The sequence below is a fragment of the Chlorocebus sabaeus genome, chromosome 12 (genome assembly GCF_047675955.1).
Source record: "Chlorocebus sabaeus isolate Y175 chromosome 12, mChlSab1.0.hap1, whole genome shotgun sequence".
Taxonomy (NCBI): domain Eukaryota; kingdom Metazoa; phylum Chordata; class Mammalia; order Primates; family Cercopithecidae; genus Chlorocebus; species Chlorocebus sabaeus.
Window position 1 is genome coordinate 66,721,730 of NC_132915.1, and position 17,558 is coordinate 66,739,287.

Sequence of the window (17,558 nt, forward strand, 5' to 3'; positions counted from 1 at the left end):
ATTCTGCTGTGGTGGAGGTGCTTTCGCTTGTAAAGTGCCGCTGCGCCCAACTGCCTGCTTGTAAAGGGGAGCGCGATGGAGATTTACAGCATTCCTGTTGCTCTGAGCTCTGAGTTACAATTCCAAGGCACCAGTGGCCGGGAGCAGGCAGCTCAGAGGAGGGAGGGAGGGAAGCACTAGGGCCAGGGCCCCAACACAGTACTGAGCTGGACCACTATCCTGCTGGCCTGGGCTTCCTGACCACCAAGGGCTCCATAAACGGTAAACTTCCCAAAACCGCCGGTGCCCCAGAGACTCACAACCTCCCCCACCACCCTCAGGGACAGATACATGGTCTCTGCATTGTCTGTTTTCAAATCCAAGAAAGCACATGTTCCAGTGGTCTCAAAATCCTATTTTGTTTATTTATTTAAAGACAGGGTCTGGCTCTGTCACTCAGGCTGGAGTGCTGTGGCCCGGTCTCAGCTCACTGCAACCTCCACCTCCTGGGCTCAAGCAAACCTCCTGCCTCAGCCTCCTGAATAGCTGAGACTACAGGCACATGCCACCACACCCAGCTAATTTTTGTATTTTTAGTAGAGACGGGGTTTCGCCATGTTGCCTAGGTTGGCCTCAAACTCCTGAGCTCAAGCTATGCACCCTCCTTGGCCTCCCAAAGTGCTAGGATTACAGGTGTGAGCTGCCCCGCCTGTCCTCGAAATCCTATTTTGAATGCTTATTTTTCAGGGACAAACAGGAAATCCAGCAGTCCAATGGTTAATATATTTGCAGCCATTAAACTGACTTCAAAGGCAAGGATGAAATGGGAGCATAGGAAAGGCCCATTTTTCATCCAGTTTCAACCAGCTCTTCCCAAGAGTCAAGCTCTGTGCTGGGCTCTGGGGAACCCACTGTGAGTCACTCAGGCCCTGTCCAGGCTGCTGGAGGAACTCAACAGCAGGGCAGAACAAGAGGGAGGAATTCCCTGTGGGATCACAGAGCCCTGGGGAGTCCCTCAGTGAAGAGGACAGTGAGTGTTTACACATGAAAGCAAGTAGGTGCTGGGGCGCTGCCGAGCCCTGGGAACCCTCTAGGGTGTGGGGTTTGAAGAAGGCCTAGAAAGTCTGGGCTCAGATCTGTGGAACTCAGTGGAGATCTCTGAGCAGGAAAGTAACATGATCCAGCCAGGCCTGGGAAACTCATCAGGGGACAGTGAGGAGGGATCTGGGAAGCGCTGAGCCCAGCAGGCGAGCTGATCTCACACTGTTCTCAAACCTCCTAGCTTCTCTTCTCCCTGAGGTGTCCCTCCTGCAAGGAGAGAGCCTGCTGCAGACTCGGGGTGACCAGGAGCTCAAATGGCTGCTCCACTTTATTCCAGTGATGCATGTGCAAAAATGACAGCTGTTTAAAATACACTGAAAAAAATTATTTAAAGGTATATATGCAACAATTAGGTCCAATTCGGAAGTAAGCTTCTGTGGGAAGACACGCCCTAGGGAGGCTAGTGTGACTTTAGCTCACAAACAGGTTTCCGGAGTGCTGAGTGGAAGCTGCTGACACCAGGCGCCACATCCTGAGTGGAGGTCTGATGGAGACTGGGGACAAACAAAGGCAGCCGAGGCAGCAGCCCAATCACCAGCAGCACCTGGGGGGCTTCTGTGTTCTGGGAGATTGTGTCCCTGTGTGCATCCAGCATCTTTGTGTGACCGTCGCCACTACCAGGGCAGGTTAGCACTAAAGTCACCTCAGGATCTGGTTGAAGCCTTGACTTCAGAGATGGAGAAACTGAGGCAATGCCTTGTCCGAGCTCAAACCAGGTGTCAGAGGAGCTGGGATTCATTTTTGCAGCCTTCAGCTCATGACTCTTTCCACTAGCCACCCCACACCCTCTACCCCCGCCCTGTTCTATTGGCCATTCAGAGATTTACAAGATTCCCATAAGAATCACAGCGTTGTGAAGGCTGACAAAAGGAGCCACGAGGCTGGGGCACCACACCTGAGTGAGTGGTTTCCACTCCTTTCCATAGGCCCAGGGCTGGGCCCTCAGGACTTGCACAGGTAGCTTCAAGGAGACAACAGAATGGATGTCCATCCCTCCCGCAGGCAGTGGAGAGAGAAGAGAGAGGGAGGGAGAAGTCAGGAAGCACTGCTGCTGCTGGCAGACCAGGCCAGGCCAGGCCACAGCTTAAAGAACTGAAGGAGACCCCAGGCCTGAGCCCTTTGCTAAAGCAGGGACTCTCTAACCATGGGACCATCTGTCCTAGAGCCATGGAGCCATGTACTACAGTGCAGGTTCCTGGGCTTCAGTGAGAGTCTCTACAGGATGGGGCCTAGGAATCTGCATTTTCACCACTGCCCACCACCTTGCCCTTGTTTCCCCATGTTGACCACGGTACCAACTGACCCTGGAAGGCCCTGCACTCATGGATCTTCAGGGCAGCCTGCCCTTCACCTTGACCCAGTGTGGTGAGCAGAGCCCGGGGGCGGGGGGAATTCTACCGAGCCTCCCATCCTCTGCACTGTGTGCTGATTCCCCGGTGGCACTGTTCCGAGGCCGGGTGGGCTGATTCTGTCTGCAACACTGGGCTAACTTGTACAGTCCATTGGGGAATGCACTGTCATTTGGCCTCCTAAGTCTTTGGGGGCTGCCCCTCAATTCAGTCCTATGAAGTGCATGGCACTTGGCCCTCAGAAGCCCCTCAAGGCTGAGGGGCTTTATTTGCCACATAGGAGCCCCAGAGTGAGTTGGGGTTGAGGGATCTCACAAAATAAACCAAAATACTGCCCTGCAGGTGCCAAAGCCTGGCTTATAGTCAGGGTGCTGGCAGGGTGCTTTAGTCCTGGTTTCCTGTGTGACTTTGGGAAAGTCCCTTAGCCTCTCTGAGACCTCATCTCACCATCTATACAACGGAGGTAGCACCACGTGTCCTGCCTGCCTCGCCAGGGGTGGTCTGAGAATCAAATGAGCAGGGATGTGCTTGGTATGTAAACGCAGGGGTTACTGTTACATGGCTTTTTGCTCTTCCTTTTTTCTTTATTTTAAGCATCAGGGAAAAGTTTATTCATTTTTTTCCATTTCAGAGATCAAGTCAACTCAGAGGTATATGGACATTCTTTTTCAGCAGCAGGCAAGAAAGCACTTGCAAGGCTGATACCTGGCTTGCCCCTTTCTCCTCTAAAAGGCAGGGGTCCTTAGGTAGGCAACTCTGAATGGCTCTTTGGTAATCCCAAAATCTCAAGTGAGCCTGTGTGTTTACATCAGTACTTACAAAGGGAGACGGAACCACCCTTGTCAGGAGAGGAGATAATCGTCAAGCACATCTTCCTGGCAAAGGCACCATCGTGTAATTAAAGACGATAATTACAGCTCCATGGCTAGTGTCAAACCCAGGGCTCTTTCCAGACACAATTATGCCTTTCCTCACCCTGAATGTGAAGACATGCAAGGCTTTTTGTGGGCTGGGGAGAGCCTGGCCAGTTCTGTCCTTCAGCCAAGGACGGCTTCTCCAGGCCAAGCCCTATGGACGCTTTGACCTGGAAGCCATGTCCAGACACGTTGGGTTGGACACTCTCCAAGCTAGGTCTTCTGTGGTCCTGCCTCACTGCATAGTGAGACCAGGTGCCAGGGACGCTGAGGCACAAGCAGCCTCTTAGAATGGGAGGATACTGGCTGGCCCCAGAGGGTGAGGGTTAGTTCCCTTGGGGGCCACATCCTCGCCAGCAGAAAGGCTCTCTCCCAGCATCTACCATGGAGTTAGAACAACGACTCGAGCGCTTGGCAGTTCACCTACACTTACCCGCTGAGACCTCTGTAGATAACAGCCCAAAGGATATGAAGAGGAGAGAAGAGAAAAGGCCATTTGCATCTTCCCCATGAGCTCCAGAGGGCAGGAGTGGTGGTGAGTGACTTCCATCCACCCTGATCCCACCTCACAGCACCCAGCTCTGCACACGGACCCTTTTTAATGGAAGGGAGAGGAAGGGGATGGGGACTGATGTGATACAGCAAACAGACCCTAGCTCAAGCCCTGGCACTACTGCTGGCTGACCCTGGGTGGGTCACTTCGATTCTCTGGTTTTCAGTTTGTCTATCTTAAGAAACGGATAGCAAGGACTGCCTCCAGGGTTGTTCTGAGGATGAAATGAGATATGGGTAGTCAGCAAAAAGAGAAATAAATATAAATGGTGATAGCAATAACCCCACACATATAACTGAAGGCCAAGGTCTTGGAAGAAATAAGAGCAATGCCAACAATCTGACAATATTAATTAGAAATTTCCACAAAGCCACAAATGACCTGAAACAAAGTTGTTTTCCTCCTAGATGCTTAAACAGAGAGGTGGAAAAGCCATCACTCCCTGCAGAGGACCTAGAGGCAGAGCAAATGACTGACCTGCACAGGGTTCCTACAGGAGAAGGCAGGGCAGGAGGCCTTGCTTTGCAAGAGCACTACCGAACCACGTGAACCACATAAGAAGGCACCCTAGTGACTGCAAGGTGCCCTGGGCTAGGACTTCAGCTCAGGCCACCATTCAGGGGACAGTTGTGAGAACCCTCCTCCCACACCCTCCTCACCCTAGCCCCACTACCATCTGTCTAGTCCCCCAACCTAGCTTGGCTCTAAAATTCTCACTCTATGAAGGAAGATTTCCAGAGAGAGGAAAAGTTCTAATACCTGAGTTCAAGCTTTTCCAACAACATCACATACAGTTCAGTTAAAAAGTGAGCTAAAACCAGACTGTGAATTTTAACTGCAGTACTAGTTCCTGCAGATCCAGGACCCTGCATCAAGTTCCCTGGGGTGGAGACCGTGAGTTTTAAGATCCACCCTGTCTCACCCCAAGAAATCATACATTTCTGCAAATTTGGAAGCCAGGTCCAGGGCACAGAGCTGGGGCCCAAAAGGCAGCCGGAAACTTTTTATTAGTATGGAGCCTTGGGAATTTACAACAAATCTTGGTCCAGATGAAAATTAGTTTCAAGTCTAGGGGGTAAACAGGCTGAGACTATTAATAAGGACCAAGCCCTTCCTCCTAATTTCTGGGTGTAAATTAGACAATAATTAAAAATATTGTCTAGTTTCCTCTGAAGATCAGCTGGAGGACAGCTCACTTTGCATGGCAGCCTGGGCTGAGATGGAGATGAGAGTGACAGCGGGGCAGGGATGGGAGAGCTAAAAGCCTAGGGACCTGCCCCAGGTGGGTGCTTTTCACAATTGTGAGTCCCCTTCAGCTAAACACGTGACCTCCTTGGGTTCTGTCCTAGGCTAGAGACTCCACTTCCTTCCACCAACTCCACCCTTAAACCCTGGGGCTAGGCTGTGCCCCTCGATGCACCTGCTTCCACCACCCTTCCCACCTAGTCCTAACCAAGCAGAATGGGCCACACCTGCCCCGCGGCCCCCAGTCCCATGAGGGCAGGGTTCTATACCTACATGTGACAGCAGTCATAAGCCACATCCCGGTGGACAGCCCTTATGAGGGGAGGGCCAAGGTGGGCTCCACCTCCCAGCCCCTGTGCTCGCTGCGGTGCCCAGAACAGCAGGGCTTCCATGGATGCTCCACAAAGACCCTCTTGCACTTCACCCTGAAGGGCAAGACAGGAGCATGAGGCCAGGTTGCCCCTGCTCTATCTTACCCAGGTCTGACACTGTCCCAACTGTACTACTATGTCCCTCAGTGGCCACCAAAGCAGGCCACTCAGTGGCTCAGCACTAACCCTTCCCCCAGCAAAGACTCACTCAGCAGAAGCAGTTCTCCATAAGGTAAAGGGACATAGCACAGAAACGGAAGCAAATCCTAGAAGAGGTCAAGGAAGGGAGGATGCTGAAGCCCACCTGCTGGTTCCCAGTTGTGTGGAGTGGTGAGGCTACTGCTTGGGGCCTCCTAGCTCCAGGCCTCTGCCTCTGTTACTGGGGAGGGCAGGAGCTGGCCCAGTAAATCCATCTCAGGACCATGTACTTCCCTCAGCCCAGGGTCCATCTGGCCCATTGACCACCTGCCCTGCTCCTTCCTGGACTTTGGAACACAACTCCCAGGCCCCCAGCCGTTGTGGAAGCCTCTGCTCCAGTTTCCTCACTGGCAAATGGAAACAACCCAGGCGCTCCCTCCCTGGGCCTCAGGGAGGTTTAGGAGAGATGCTGTGAAGGGCATGAGAGCACGGGGCTTCAATAAACACCACCTGAGCAGAAAACTGAACACCAACTGGCCTGGTTCTGCCTTGAGTCACAGGCACCTGGGGAAAGCAGCAGGTCAGGGAGCCTAAAGCGTGCAGAGGCTTCTGGGGAAGGTGAACCTGAGCTGCTGGGGGCTGCATGGGACTTGGAAGGGAAGGGCCGCGGTGGAACCGAGTGAATAAAGATCTGCTGAGGAGGTGGGCGCCCCCCAGTCCGCCCCCCAGCCCACCCCCCAGGGCTCTGCTGGTAAAGGTGGGGGGACCAGGCAAGTTCTGAATTGGGCAGCAAGAGGCTAGAGCTGAAGGCAGGCATGATGAAGGCCGTTCACTTCAGGAAGTTGAGGACTCCAGAACCCAGTCCGAGGGGCAGAGGGTGGGGAAGGGGCACCCAGGGGCCAAGACAGGCCCACTAGGGCAGCACAAAGACTCAGAAGGCCCCGACCTGGTGAGGAGTTGCCAGAGAGGGTGGCTTCACGGAGGGCTGTGTGGCTGGGGGCGTGGGCACATGAGTGCATGTGCCAGTGACCACACAGAGACTTGAGGCTTAGCAGATGGGAGGGAACAGGACCACAGGCCAGCAGGTGAGACACCAGCTGGGGTGCTGGAGACAGGATACATGCTGCCCCATCGGCCAGGGCAGAGGTGAGCCAGCGCCCAGCAGGCATGAGACCCAGTTCTGGGAGCTTTGTGGGGGACGTTTACTCACCATATACACACACTGCTCCCCCAAAATCGGCAAGTTCTGGATGAGGGGACATTCTTCACCAGAAAGTTCCAGGCCAAAACCTCAAACACATGGCACCCACAGTCTGAGCGCAAGACACCCCAGCCCCGGCCTGTCCTGCCATCCTGCCCTCCAGGGGCTCCCAGTCTAGCAGATATATCACAGTGGACACAGTGAGGGCTGTGTCGGCATATGGACAGAATGGGGTGATGGGGGCAGTAGGAACAGAGAGGTCCAAAAGCTGAGGCTTGGGCTTGGGAGATGACCCCTCGTTTGGTGCTTTTTTTTTTTTTCAGGTGGCCAGGTACAATTACACGCCTATACCCTGAAAGGGAGAGTGAAGAGGTGGCACTTTATTTTTCCTTCCGCTCAGCTGCCTGTTTTGGAAAAGGACCACAGCCAGCCCTCACTAACCACAGGAACACACACGGGCCAAGCTGGCTGAAAGGGAGAAGGTGGGACTCTCCAAGAGGTGGGGAAGATCACCGAACCCGAGGCACCGGCTACATTGCCGCCACTGAGGCAGGACTCAGACCTGCTGTTACTCAGTATCCCTCCCTTGCATCACCAGGCAGCGACTCCTGCAGGGAGAAGGGGCCAGAAGTCCTGTCAGCCACTACGACTCAGCTTTCTCATCTGCAAAATGGAAATCACCTCACCTGCTTCCTCTCAGAGCCTTAGGGAGATTCCTGGTATCATCTATAAAAGGTAACCTTTAAACACAGACTTCTGTCATCTCTTAAGTTTCCAGAAAGGCAGCCTGAGTCCTACTTAGAGGAGAGTACTAATTAATTAGTCAAATAATAGGGTGTGGGGCAAATCACGGAATCTCCTCCTTCAGGCTTCTGAAAGGCAGGAACTGTGGCCGGCCGTCTCCTTGGCCACTCCCTGCACACTACTCCTCTCCCCAGACCAGAAACACAATCCAGGACTTCTCATGATGGCCCCCAGGCCCCTGGAATAGTTTGGGGCCCTCCACTGATCTGACTCCAGCACCTTCCCTCACACATGAATGCATTCAATCTCTCCCAAGCACCCAGCTGGCTGCTCCCACCTCAAAGGTGACCACATCTCAACTCTGACTCCTCCCCAGCAACCTCCCTTCCCTTCTCTGATAGGACAGGCCTCATCAGGTGACTGACTTTCCCATCCTCCCACTAACGGAGGACCCCACTGGTGCTGTCATCCTACCCTCTCCTCTCCCTTCCACACAGCACCCACTGGCTGGTGGGCCCATCCACCACACCTACCCTGACCCCACAGCCCCTGGCCTGGCCTAGATGATTGCTATAGCCTCGGAACTGCAGAATCTGTCTCCCTGCCTCTTGCTAGGCGCTGCAAGATTCCATCCACACTCCTGGGCAGGCCTGTTTTCCTAAATGACTTCCTAATCAATGACTTCCTAATCGTGCCACACCCCTGCAGTGTGGGTTTCTGCACGGTTTCCACACCCTGTCCAGCACGCAAGGAGCTGGGCGGGTGCAGGATGCAGGAGCTTTGCTATGGATTAACCTGAGTCTCCCTGAGCCTATTTCAGGACAGGTATCTCCATCAGTTTCTGCACTTTCAGATCTTTTAATGTCTCTCTGGGATTCTGAAATGCAAGGCTGAGGCAGGCCTGGGGAGGTGAATGCCTCCGTTTCACATTCCTGTTCCTGTATTTCTACCTTGGGTAAAATGCACATTTCTCTCACAGCTTCCAGGAAAGACGAGGAGTTAGGGCTGTGTTCCGAGGGGCCTGGGCCCTCGCTGCCAAACGCTCAACAGAACTGCAATCTGTCTGCTGGGCCTTCACACCTATGAGGGTTAGTGCCAGCAGCACGGGAAAAACCCATGGCAACCCTCAGGGCCCGTGCTCCTCCTCTACTGGGGCCAAGGACAGAGGAACACACCTGCCAGTCACTGGGCCACAGCTGTCCCCCTTATCCCCAGAAGATAGCACTGAGACCGTCCTTCCTACTGAAAGTGGCCCTGGCCCTGGGGACAAGTCTCCACTCAGCTCCTGACTTTGAGAAAGCCCCTGAATTCCAGCCTTAGATAACCTGGAGCCGCAGCGTCTAGGAAACGAGTTTCAGGGAATCATGGGTAGGCAATGCCACCTTGGTCCCTCACTCAACTGTTAACTCCATGAGAACAACTTTGTTTTGTTCATGGATAGACTCTGGAGCATAGAACAGTGCCAGCACTTGGCAGGCGCTCGCAAATAGCCACCCAGCAATGAATGAATGCACTGCGTTTTCCCCCTGACCCAGACCCTGTGACTTCAAGCAAGCAAGTCTCAGCAGAACGGGAGAGGCTGTTTATAGTGAGTATGTTTGTTTGTTTCCTTTTCTTTCATTTCTTCTCCATACAGACTTGCATTCCTATACTCAATCATTCAGTTGCTGAATATTTACTGGGCCCAGAAGAGAAATGAAGATGGGTGACGACCAGTCCCTTCCTTCACAGAGTTCTCAGCCCAGAGAGGGAAGGAGAAGAGGCAGAATCAGCTATCCCTACGCAGTCTGCCAGTTGCAGAAACAGAACTGCTCAGAACGCCTACTCAACTCCCACCCTGAGGCCAAGGCAGCTCCTCCCTGCCCACCTAGCAAGTGGCTAAACTCAGACTTTCCAGATCTGGCATCCTTTGGAGGAGGACAGGAGGTCCCTGGGCTCCTCAGGGGCACCCAGCACTCTGTGGACCAGCCCTGGTTTCTGGAGTGAATTAATGCACTCATTCATTCAACCAGTGTTTACTGACCACCTACTTTGTACCAGGTACTTCAGGTTCCAACAGGGAATAAAATCTATGTCTCTGCCGTTGTGAAGGCCACATCTCAGTAGTGGGACAGACAACAAACAAGGAAAATGTAAAAAAAAGTATGTAATAAGCTAAATAACGACAAGTGTTAAGGAACAACATCAGAGAAGTGGGGAAGGTGTGGAAATGTAAGATAAGTGGCCAGAAGGCCTCCCTGAGAAGGCCATTTTGAGACAGGACCTCAACTGTGGCCTTGCTGGGATGCTGCCCTCTTTGTGCAGCACACTTTGGTCCCAGAGGCTGTACTACTCCTTCTTCTGTGCTCTCCAAGACCAGATTTCTCTTTCCAGTGTAGTTTTTCTTAGTTTGTTTTATGCTACAGACATTGAGTGTTCTCTGGGCCCCTGTTAACCTTCCCCAAGTGACAGGAGCACCTGGAGGGCAAAGACCCTCAACTCACAGCGGAGGTGCTGCCAATGACTGTCTGCTTTCCTTGGCCTGTTCCAGGCCTGCTGCAACTTCCCTGAAAACCTGAATGTGCTCAGTGTCAGGGGTCAAAGATAAGAGGGGAGCAGGGGTGAGAGAATAGAAAGTGGCTCCTAGAGTGGGCCCGCAGGTCGCCATGGAAACCCAGGCTTCCCACTTCCCTCCCCGCCCACAGCTCTGCGGGTGAGCACCACTGGGCTGGGTGTGTGAGCCCTGTTGTTTCTTAAGAATAGGAAAGTCATCAGGTGACTAATACAAAATCTATTTACACTTGACGATCTCCTTCCTGTCCGATAGGTAAGTCATTCTGGTAAATGACAGACCAGCCAGGGAACTCTGCACAGTCCATGACCAAGCCTGCTATCTACCAGGCAGGAGGATATGACAACAGATTTCACAACATTTCAAAACAAGGCCCAGGAGCTCCAGGATGGAAATCAGGAGACTTGCCCCGTGGTTTGCTGCTGTGTGAACTTGGCTAGTGCACACCCCTCTCTGGACCTCGGGCAGGAAGCCTACATGGGGCGAGAAACACTGCTCCTCAAGGACAGTTCCATCCTGCCATCATCCAGCTGGGGCCTAGATGATTGCTGGGGGAGAGCTGTGACCACCAGGCCAGGTTGAAGCCTGTGGTGACTTGGTGGGGAGGGCAGGCGAGGGAGGAGCTTGAGGCCTGCAGAGGGTGAGAGGCAGCAGGACAGAAGGAAATGAGGGGGCTCAGGGTACAGGCTTTGGGGAGCAGAGCTGTGCAGGGAGGCAAGTGTGTAGACATCCTGGGAGCAGAGTCCACGGCACTGCAGAGCTGGGGCTGGGAAGGGCCTGGACTCAGGACCCAGACAGAAGGCTCTTTGCTTTCCCGGCTGTCAGGGGAACAGTGCTGCCTGGAACCAGGGGTCAGGGCTGATGGCAAACATGAGAGGAAGGCTGAAGTCTCGGGCAGGGTGCCAGAGACAGCTTCTCTGACACCCAGGCAAGACTCACAGACTCCTTTTTCTGAGAAGCATTTGCCGGTCTCCAGGAGAGTTCATTACAGAATGAGAGAAAAGAAGTCCTAGGAAGGGCCTCTAGAGCTGGCTGTCCAGAATGGTGTCCTGTCTGTCCTGAGAGCAGAGATGGCAGCATGCATGCTTTTGGGAGGGGCTGAGGCTGGAGCCACGTGGAGGTGGCTGGGGGTGGGGCAGGACCCTCAGGACTGTTAGAACGAGGCCTGACAAGGGCAGCTGGAAAAGCCCAGTGTGGCCACAGAGGCGGGTAACCTAAGGGTTTATGAAGTCATTCTAGATCCATGACCTCTAAGAATCCTCTTGACACCCTGTGAAGGAGGCAGAATCTGATTTTAGAGATGAGGGAACTAAAGCCCAGAGAAGAGAAGCAACCTGCCCAAGGACAGAGCCAGGGGCAGAGCCAAGGCCAGAACCTGTACTTCCTGCCTCCTTTCTCCTGAAACACAGAGGCCACAATTGGAACATTGTCTTTAACATGATAAACTCCATGATTCTCCCAGAGAGCATGTTGCCACTAGAAGAGGCCACGCCAGAGGATGAGAAAATACAAAAGAACATCTCCTCTTGCCTTTAAAATCAGTGACTGGTTTCATTTGGACTGTGCCTACTAACACACAGTTAAAAAGGGCAGAAGGTTAGTTATAAGCAAGGAAAAACAGACACGTCAGAGCAGGGGGGCTCTGTGTGAAACGACTTTAATTTCCTCTTATTAGGCTATAAAGTTGATTTAATAATAAAAACATGCTAAGGACTTTTTAATGTCTAATTGCTTACATATTAAAAATTATGTGAAAATGCTTTCAATTAATGCTTAAGGATTCATCCTGTGAGATGACATTTGGAACAGTTTTATAAAGGATGCCAGAGGAAGGGTTAGTCACATCTAAAAAGGCGGCGTAAGTAACTAAATTTCCCAATTATTCCTCAGACCCTGTGGGGAACACAGGACAGATTTGAGAGCGTTTTAGCTGCAAGCGAGGGCTCCAGAAGGTGCTTCTTGATTCTGTTTTTGCTGCTTATTTAATCTGAAGCTCGGTATTCTCCTCTGTAAAATGGGGATGATGAACATCCCTATACCTCATAGGCAAGGATTAAGCGAGCTAATCCATGGAGAGTACCTGGAGCAGTGCCTGGCACACAAAGAAGCCCTTTGCAAAAACTAGTGACTGTCATCATGTTACCACAACTCCTTGGGTACCTCTAAGAATTCCTAGGGCTGAAGGCCCGTGGAGAGAAGATCTCAGGCACAAAAACACTCTGTGCCTTTAGGTTAACTTGGCCTTCCAGATCCCAGTCAATCTCTACATGCTCTTGCCCCATGAGATTTTCCTATCATTATCCAATCAAAACCTCATCTCCAACCGCTCTTCTCTAGCAACAAGGGCCCACCTCTATGCCTTTCTCAAGCTCTCCCCTTGGCCTCGGATGCCTGACTCAGTGCTCATCACCACCACCTCCCACAACCCACTCTACTTGGATCAAATTGGAAGCCCTTGTTCCCTCCTCTGAACTCCTGGAGAGCCACATGCTCATCTCACTGACCACTCCAGGTCCATGCCTATCTGCTTTGTGGATGTTCCTGGGGGACAGTGGTGCTATCTGCCCGGGTTACTCGGTCCAGTCTCCAACACAGCCTGGCCAGGAGCCCTTGCGATGACCGAGTGCACTGCAGAGGACCCAGGGACCACCTGCTCCAGCACTGGCAAGGGTGCAACCTACCTCCAGATGGGCAGACGATCCTACAGGGAATAACTAGAGAATTCAACAGCACAGCGTACCACAGGAAGGACAAACAGGCCCTCTGTCCTCCAATAACAACAATCTCATGCAAAATTTGTTTTTCACATGGGCATCAGGATCACAGGCCCTATTTTACCATGACACCATGGCCCTCAGTGGGCTAAGCACCCTGACCCATCCAGGTACCCAAGTTGGCCTGATCAGGGTCCAGCACCCTTCGTGCTGCATCAGCAGGATTTCATATATCTGGGGACCTTAAGCCTGGGATCAAGACCCAGGGAAGAGGGAAAGAAGGGGCTGTGAAGCAGCCTGATCACTGGTTCAACAGGAGGCGTGGCCTGGGGATTCTAAATACAGAGATGCTGGGGCATGAAGGAAACCCACAAGCGCTCTGGTACTTTCTCTTTAAATTATACATGAGGAAACTGAGGCCCAGATGGGCAGCAGGCCATAGCAAAGTCCAAGACCAGAATTTGCTCTTGAGAGACGAGTCAAGGAAGATGAAAAGGGGAAACAGGACTGAACAATTAGCCAGGCCAGCACTGCGAAAGGAAGCTTCCAGCCCTACCCAGATCCCTCCTATTCAGAGTTGGTCTCAGGTGCTATCTTTGTGGGGCTGGTCTTGGGTGACTCATGACAGGCACTGTGCTTGAAAGGCAGGTCACAGTGAATCATGGCATCCTGGGAGCTCAGGGTTAATGCAGACCTCAGAAGTCGCTTGAGCCAGCCACCCATCTGAGACTCAACTCTCTTTCATGTCACTGCCCAATGCTGGTTGTCTTGCCTCTGCTTTGATACCTCTGGGGATAGGTAGTTCACTGGTTTACAAGACAGCTTCACATTTAATCAGTGGGTTTCTAAAAAAAACTCTCAAAAGGATAACTTTTTTGAGCCTCAGTTTCCCTATCTATAAAAAAAGAAAGCTTGGACCAGGTCACTAGCTCTCCAACTAGGTTCCACAGAGTTGTAGCATTTAAGGAGACACCCCCAGCGATGCTGCTGGGCTGAGAGAGGCGATGGGGATGGCAAGTGAGGCCCAGACAACTGGGCTCGGAGGTTTGTGAAGGGCTGAGCATCCATCTTGGAAGCAGAACATACTTCCTGCAGGTGACACAAACGAGCCTGTGGAGAGAATAAGCTGAGGTATTCAGAGGGCACGGGTGAGAGGAGCCCCTGGGAGAAACAGGCACACTTCCTCAGGCCTTCCATCCTAGCTATAGCCCACAGGGCAGGGCCAATCTCCCCACCAGCTGCTGAATGGAGCCAAGGGACACAGAGGACAAAGACTTGTCAGTGAATCACTGCCCAAGATGGCTGTGCTGGGGAATCTGAAAACCAAACTGCAGTGCACCAGGGCTGGAGAGGCCCTGGAAAGAAAGTCCCACACGATGGTTCAAACAGGCTAGGAAGTCAGCCCCACAACTGACTTACCAGCTGGGATGTCTTGGACTAGTTTTTAACCTCTCTGTGCCTTGGTTTCTCCACTGGTCAAGTGGGGCAGCCTATATTCCAAAGGGGAATGGTGAGGACCCAGTTAAGAACTGACATCAAGTGCTGTAAGCAAGTACTCGAGAGTTGTTACCAGCTGCCTCCCTGTCGTTGTTATCACTGGCCCATCATTCCATACATAAATATGGGGGCACACAACGTGCTGCCCATCGTCACACGGCCAGTTAGCAGCCCAAAGCAGCTAGAAGAACTAATGACTGCCTGCTCTGAGGCTACTGCTTTGTAGGGGAAAACCGAGGTCCCTGGGTCATTCAGGTGGCAAATGACCATCCCAGATCTGTCTGACTCCCACCCGGGCTCCTCCTGCACAGGTACGCCACCTGCGGCACACAGAGGGCACAGCCTTCCTGTCAGCGTTTTGCTTACTTACTCAAGACACTGCCCTATAACTACAAGTTACATGCACACATACACATAAAATGTAATATCATCCAAAAAGGATCACTCTAAAAGGTTAAACTTTTTCCATGCCACTCCCAGTCCACTGCCGTCACCAGCACCACCCTCTCTTCCCCCACCATCTCCCCTTCGAAGAGCTTCACGTCAGCTCTGCGAGCTTCCTGGAGCATCTACGCACTGATGGCTCATCCTAGCCCACATTCAGCCCTGCCATCAATCACTGGGGTGACGCCACAAAGAATTACACACAAATAATTTTGAGTCAAAGGCAGCTTCAGCAAGGATCATTACAACCAGAAAACACCCCTTTTAATAACCTATATTCTTAAAAAACAAGAATTGTGGGTAAACTAGGGCATAGCTGCCAAGCTAGGATGCAAACACAGAGCAGCATATGCTAGAATGCTTCTTTGGAGAGAGAATGCATGAGGTCTTTAACAGGTTCTAAATCAAACTGCCTCAATCAAACTGCCCTGCGTTGGACCTAACCCCGTGGGGTGTGCCCTCATTAAAATGGCAAAGTCGGCCGGGTGCAGTGGCTCATGCCTGCAATCCTAGCACTTCAAGAGGCCATGGTGGGAGGATTGCTTTAGTCCAGACCAGCCTAGATGAGTCCAGACCAACCAGACTCCATGCTGGGCACTCTGACATACACCCCCATTAAGCCTCATTATATCTCTTCATCATGAGGCTGAGGGAAACTGAGAGGTTTGGCTCCTTTCCTGGAGTTGCACCAATAGAAGTAAGTGGTTTGCTCTGAGTACAGAACATGGGACAGGGGCTGAGGTCCCATGGAGCCACAGGCAGGATGTTATAGGAGTCCAGACTCGGGAATGGAAGGAGGATGGGAGATGGCATCTGCTGGGAGCCCCGATCTCATGGAGGGTTTGCCCCTGCCTGGTGCCTTAGGAATGGAGCTGGAGTCCCCTACTGGGTGCTGCTGAAGACCTCAAAGGTGAGTAGTTGTTCATCTGGCTAAAAATGACCTGAGGAACTTTGGCTTCTTTTGAGACAGGGTCTTCCTCTGTTGCCCAGGTGGGAGTATAGTGGCAAAATCTTGGCTCCCTGCAACCTTCGCCTCCTAGGCTCAAACAATCCTCCTGCCTCAGCCTCCCAAGTAGTTGAGACCACAGGCACGTGCCACCATGCCAGGCTAATTTTCTTGTAGTTTTAGTAGAGATGGGGTCTCTACTAATTCAAGAAGGAATCAGGAGAAGGTGCTCAAAGACAGGAATGCCAAAAAAACAAACAAAAACCAGACAAACAATAAGAGGGCCACAGTATCTGTACCCCAAGTCCCCGGATATACAGGGTACCAATTCGAGAGGCCTCCAAAGCCAGGGCAGCCCCAAACTTGCTCCCAGCCACCTTCCTGCACCCTGCAGCACAATGTGCTGATGTGTCGCTGCTCGTGGCCCTGCCTGTGTGGGGTCATGGGGGCAGCCCACACAGCTGCTCTTCAGTGTCTGGCCTGCCCTCCTGAACCAGGAGAACCCACAACAGGGGTTTCTCTTTTGCTTGTGACCTTCCCCCAATCCTGCCTACAAGATAACTGATGTCTGATAACCCTTCACTCCTTAAAGATGCTCCAAGTATTGTATTATTCCGGCTAAAATAGGCCCCCAGGATGCTGCGTACCCAGCCACATTCTTCTTGACTCCACATAATGGCTTTGACAAGGTTTTGTCATCAAGGGCCAACAGGCAAACAGCCACTGGGGGAATGTCTCCATGCTTACTGTAACCCTGTCATGTAGACCAGGGTTCTTTATGCTGCTTCCAGCTCCAAAACAAAGATTTCTGGGTATGTGGTCAGAAATAATTTTGTCTCTACTAGTAATCTGGTCAGCTCTCTTCTACTAAGTAATGAAAGCCAGGTGACCCAGCCTGCTTCCCTTTTTGCCCTGCCTACTAGGAAGCTCCAAGTAAAGTTTTATGTCTCAAATGCTACCTTTCTTCACTCAGAAATTTCTGATAGAACTACTTTTTCTCCCTCTTCTCCCCACTTACTTCTTGGCCCCTACCTCTGGTTAACTGTACGTGATATCCTTGTATTTGGACTATCATGGTGCCCTGCCAGTTTTTTTCCTAATATAGGTGAAACATAAGCAGGTCAACTGTGGGGAAGATTTAATACAGCATTGCCCCCACCTACCAACTTGAAAGCACACACCATGCCCCCACTGAGGCTGGCTGGGGACCACCCAGCAGTGCCCTCACTCCCTTTCTACCCCCTGACCCCAGCCGTGAGCCCCTGTGCTTCAGCTCCGCTTACCTGTCATGATCCTCTGTGCCTCATAGGGCTCCATGTAGCCAGCACTCTCCCCCTTTCCTGCTTTGCTCTTGAGATCATTCTTGGCATCAAAGGGATCTGAGTAGTCATCGGCTATGATCACCTGCAGGGAGGAAGAAGGCAGGTGTGAGTCCACCTTTGGCTTGTTTCACATCTCTTCACAGCTATGCTTTGGGCTAGATGAGCAAGGAGAGGCAGGGGAGGCAGGAACCAAGCCGATGCCCGGACTCAGGGAGCTCCACGTCTCACAGGGGTGAGGAATGGGACCCACACTGGCAGAGTTCCACTGCGAGGAAAAGCCCTCTGGGCTCGTGCATGTCTGGCCGACTCTGGGCACAGTGAGGTGAGAACAGAAGGGCATCTGAAACGCACACTAAGCATGGAGGTGAGAACCTGCAGGGCATCCTCAGGGAATGTGAGTTGCTTGGTTTAATGCAATGGAAGTGGAGGAAAAGTTGGAAACAAGATCACAGAAAGCCTAGAAATGCTGACAAGCCCCTGGTGCTGGCT

General features: G+C 52.2%; 1 protein-coding gene across 1 annotated transcript in view; it reads right to left on the bottom strand.

Annotated features, from left to right (window-relative positions):
* SHB (SH2 domain containing adaptor protein B) overlaps positions 1-17,558 on the bottom strand; it is a 154,351-nt gene that overhangs the window by 84,605 nt on the left and 52,188 nt on the right. Inside the window, exon 2 of the mRNA XM_007968663.3 lies at positions 17,031-17,151. Coding sequence (XP_007966854.3) covers positions 17,031-17,151 — 121 coding nt within the window. The remainder of the gene's footprint in view (positions 1-17,030; positions 17,152-17,558) is intronic.